The sequence below is a fragment of the Tupaia chinensis genome, unplaced genomic scaffold (assembly GCF_000334495.1).
Source record: "Tupaia chinensis unplaced genomic scaffold, TupChi_1.0 Scaffold000097_1, whole genome shotgun sequence".
Taxonomy (NCBI): Eukaryota; Metazoa; Chordata; class Mammalia; order Scandentia; family Tupaiidae; genus Tupaia; species Tupaia belangeri.
Window position 1 is genome coordinate 8,545,140 of NW_006159559.1, and position 5,075 is coordinate 8,550,214.

Sequence of the window (5,075 nt, forward strand, 5' to 3'; positions counted from 1 at the left end):
AAATTGGTCCAACCACTGTGGAGAACAATTTGGAGATTCCTCGAAAATCTACAAATAGAACTACCATATGATCCAGCAATCCCACTCCTTGGTATCTACCCAAAGGACAGAAGAATTCTTCATTGGAAAAGTGCTTGCACATCGATGTTTACTGTGGCACTATTCACAATTGTTAAGTCATGGAAACAACCCAAATGCCCACGAACTGATGAATGGTTAGAAAAACTGTGGCACATATACTCTATGGAATACTATTCATCCATAAAAAACAACAAAACCCTGGCTTTTGACAGCAAGTGGATGAATATGGACTTACTGCTGAGTGAAGCAAGCCATGCTATGAAGGAGAGGCATTATACGTCCCCACTTAATATATACCGAGTGTCTGCACTCTATGACTGAAACTAATTGACTAAAGGATACAGAAACACAGTATATAGATATAAATACCAGATATAGTGTGTGTGAAAGACGAGGGTCTGAGGAAGGACATTTTGGGGAGGGACAGGGAGGCATAGCATTAATGGCACAAAGAGGTGTGGTATTATCTATTGAAGATGTTTTGTAGTTTTATCAACAGTACTAGGGAGAAATGTTCACCTGTTGAAATATCCATTTTGTAAGACAAATACTAATGTGATTGAATGTATGGAAGACAATTAAATGAAAAAAAAAAGTAAAAAATAAAAGAAAAAAAAAAAAAAAGAAAGAGGAGTGAGTCAATTAAGAGAGCAGTATACTTTAATGAATGGCAGAGAAGAATTTCCAAAAGAAAGAACGCCGCTGAGGAAGCCTAGAAGGGCGAGGAGTGAGAAAATGTCTTAGCCTTTGGCGTCAACAAGATCACTGATCAGCAAGTGGGGATAGGGATTAAAATGCTGTACTTTAACTCAGTGGTCTCTGATGCAGAATGCACACACCCCAGGGGGTTTGTGAGATAATTCACTAGAAAATTTTACAACTACTATTTACTTAATTGAATCCTTTTTTTTATATTTCCATTTTAGGTGTACATTCATAATAAATTAAATGTATGTGATACATTAATGGTTTCAGAAGACAATAAGGCTTGTTTACCTTGTTGCTATTTAGACAAACTACAAAAAAATTCAATCAAATGTGATAGCTAGAATTAGATGCTCATGTATTTATAACACAAAACACATTTTCTAAATTATCTTCAGAAAATACTAATTTCCATGTCTAATAATAATTATAATAAATTATAATTACAATAAAATGTCTTAAATAGTAGCAGACTGTGCTTTGGCAATGAATTTTCCATCTGCCACAATAAAAATTCATTAATAAAAAATATTTTAAAAATATTTTTAATATTTTGGGGACCAGCAGATGATGCAATGGTGACTTCACTGGACTCTCATGTAGTTGACCATGGTTCAAGTCCTGAACCCGGTGGCTTAAAACCAGTGCTGACGGGACCAGCAGGTAGCATAATGGCTATGTCGCTGGATTCCCACATAGTCCACCGTGGTTCGCGTCCCAGACCTGGTGGCTTAAACTCACGCCGGGCGTGTGTGCGTGCATGCCCAAGATCCCAAGAGGAGAATGGAGGAGAAGGGATTGTGGCCATACCACCTGGGGAGTGATTTCTCACTTCCTGTCTCTCTGTCTCTCTCTGTCTGACGAGCACACGCGTAAAAAAAAAAAATCCCCCCCCCAAAAAAAAACTAGTGCTGGGCGCATGTGCGTGCATGCTCAAGACCCTGAGAGGAGAACGGAGGAAAAGGGATTGCAGCGTGGCCATCCCCCCAAAGTGGTGATTTCTTGCTTTCCATCTCTCCTCTGTCACTCTCTGGTGAGCATATGTGCCCTATAGCAAAACCTCTCTAAAAAAATAAAAAATTAAAATTAAAATAAAATGCTTGTAATACACCTTCAATTTCCTTTAAAATAGTGCTAGTGGAAATAAGGCAACCAAAGACTACAAAAATTACAGTTACTTTGAAACTAAAGATCAAGGTTTTATTTACCTAAATTTTATTATATTTTTCTTTTCGTTATAGGGCACATGTGGTAGCCAAAAAGAGAGAAAGACAGAAAGAGAGAAAGAGAGAGAGAGAGAGAGAGAAGGGCCAGCAGGTGGCATGGTGGTTAAGGTGCTGGACTCCCACATAGATGACCACAGTTCAAAACCTGAGTCCCGGACCTGCCCTCTTAAAAATCACACCAGGCGTGTGTGCATATGTGCCCAAAATCCTGAGAGAAGAATGGATGAGAAGGGACTGTGGCTTAGCCATCTCTCCTAAGGCGTTATTTCTCAATTTCCCTCTCACTGTCTCTCTCTGTCTCTCTCCTCTGGTGTACGCATACAACCTATAGCACAAACCTGAAGAAAAAAAAAAAAAAAAGAGAGATGGAAAGTGAGCTATTACCCCCCAAGTGTAATGGCCATGCCACAATTCCTTCTTCTTCATCCTCTCTTCAACATTCTGGGCCCCCTTACACATGTGCCCGAAATATTTCTCAGGTCCTTGGGTCTGAGATCTAATTACAAAAGTTGGCCATGTAGGACTCTGTCACCTTCATCACCACACCAACAGCTGGCCTTATTTCTGTATTAACAATTACAAAAAAACATGAGCCAGCCAATGATGTAATGATTCAGATATCTCATATGGCCAACCCCACTGACACCTGGACCCAGAAGCTTGAAAAACATGCCAGGCATGTATGTATACATCCCCAAATTCCCATGGGGATAATGGAGAAGGAAGTGCAGTATGGCTATCTCCATCCCCCCACCCAAGGTGCTTTCTTAGCTTCCCTCTCTCTTCTGTCTCTCTCCTACAAGTGCATGCGTCCTATAGAAAATTAAATATATGTTGTATATGTGTGTGTATATTATATATATGTTATATATATATTTATATATGTTATATATATGTATTTAAAAAATCACTTTGAAAATAGAAATGCTTCCTCATAGACTATCTTCTATGTATAATCCATGCCAAAGTGATGTAGACAACAATTAGTTAAACTTTAAATAAAATTCATGTACATAAGTACCACGGAATGAAATTAACTCAGAATGTCATTAAGATTAATTCAAGTGAACTAAAAACCAATTTATATAAAGTTTACTTATCTGCGTTACTACTATGAGCTACCCACCCCCAAATTAGGCATGTAGGAATACTTAAAATGTTTTAAAATACAAAATGAAGAAGAACATGCTATGACTTAAAAGATGCAGAAAAAGGAGCTGAGTTTTAAGTCAAATGTTAACAGATCTGGTCTTTTTTAAAAAGATTTTGAAAGAAATATCTAAAGAAATTTCAAGCACTGTACCTATTCACACACTTACTATATGGAAAGCATATTTATATGTACTGAAAATATCATCTATATTTGTTATAAATTCTTTTTTATTTCAGAGAGATTTTTATGCTATAGGTCACGTGCACTCACCAGAAAGACAGAGACAGAGAGACAGAAAGTGAGAAATCACCCCCCTAGGGGAGATGGCTACACCGCAATCCCTTCTTCCCCATTCTCCTCTTGGGATCCTGGGCAAGTGCGTACATGAGCCCAGCGTGAGTTTAAGCCACCGGGTCTAGGACTTGAACCATCGTCGACTACATGGGAGTTCAGCAATATAGCCATTACGCCAACTGCTGGTCCCGCATTTGTTATATTCTTTAAATTTAGAAAATAAAGTAAAAATACATCAGCGAAGATATTTTTCTGTGATAGACAGGTGGCTTAGAAGTGCTGCTTAAATAACCCGGATGTGTGGAGAGCCAAAAAGGAGACATGAGGAATGTGCAGGACATGACCACCAGAATAAGACCAGGGTCTTTATCCGGACATGGCCTTGGGTGGCTAGATTGTTATGAGCAGAACGTCTTGGGATTGTTTTGAACTGAATGTTCCAAAGTATTGTTATAATAACCTGAAGAATTCAGTAAGGACTTAAAACCTTACATCACAGAAGTCTCTGGAGTGTGTATAAATACTAGCAATAAAGTACATTCAGGGCTGACCAGCATTTACTGGCAGTCCTCCCGTTTCTATCCTGTCTTCTTGTCTTTCTTTAATCTTCACCCCCCAACTCAGGAACTGTTCGCCATCGGCAGGTCCAACAAGGATGCACAGAATAGACAGATTGAACCTGTTACCTGACACCTATCTCTAAAGACAGAAATAAGACCCTTTGGAATTCACCACATGGCTAAACTACATAAACTGTTTTTTAAAATTAATCTCAAAATGCTGATTGTTTTATTTATTTTCTTAGTATATGATTCTTTGAATTACTTACCAAGATTTACATCTGGCAGTATCTTATCAAGAAACTGTGTTTCCCCACCATTAGGAGAAAGAAAGTCTGCCAGGAGTTGACTATTACTCAATTCTGGATGCTGAAGAAGTTTCTGAATGGAAAAAGAAAATATGTGGCAAAAAAAGTTAAGAAAACTAGAAATGTAATCGAAACTGTACTAAAATAATTTTTTAAAAACCACAAAGATTTTTTAAATCTCGAAATGCTGTATTATATCTAGAACTGCATCTATAGAGGGAACATATGACATAGTATAACATATAGCATTGACATTAGCCCCTCCTGTCAGACATGTATGGGTTTAAATTCTAGTTCTTCCATTTGTTAGCTAGGCGAGTCTAGAAAAGTTCCAAAATTATCCGAATCAGTTCCTTCTTCTCTAAAATAGGAATTACAACACTACCTACTACCTGTTGCTGAACACAAAAATCAAACAGAATGTAAAACAAACAAAAATTTCTCCACATTCTTAGAATCTATTTCATCTTTGGGACCAGCAGTTAGTGTAATGGCTATGTCACTGGACTCTCACATAGTCGACCATGGTTCGCGTCCCGGACCCGGCGGCTTAAAACTCACACCAGGCACATGTGCGTGCGTGCCCAAGATCCCGAGAGGAGAATGGAGAAGAAGGGATTGCAGCGTGCCCATCCCCCTGGGGGGTGATTTCTCACTTTCTGTCTCTCTGTCTCTCTCTGTCTGTCTATCTATTTCATCTTTTTTTTTTGAGAGAGGTTTTCGCTATAGGGTGCGTGCGCTCGCCAGA

The 5,075-nt window shown here is 38.6% G+C and overlaps 1 protein-coding gene across 8 annotated transcripts in view; it reads right to left on the bottom strand.

The window, feature by feature from the left end:
* The window catches only part of SNX14 (sorting nexin 14), a 111,064-nt gene that overhangs the window by 34,678 nt on the left and 71,311 nt on the right, over positions 1–5,075 (bottom strand). For all 8 annotated transcript variants that reach the window (XM_014585880.2, XM_006143378.3, XM_006143375.3 and 5 more), the window contains one exon: positions 4,289–4,400. In XM_014585880.2, the coding sequence (XP_014441366.1) occupies positions 4,289–4,400 (112 nt within the window). The remainder of the gene's footprint in view (positions 1–4,288; positions 4,401–5,075) is intronic.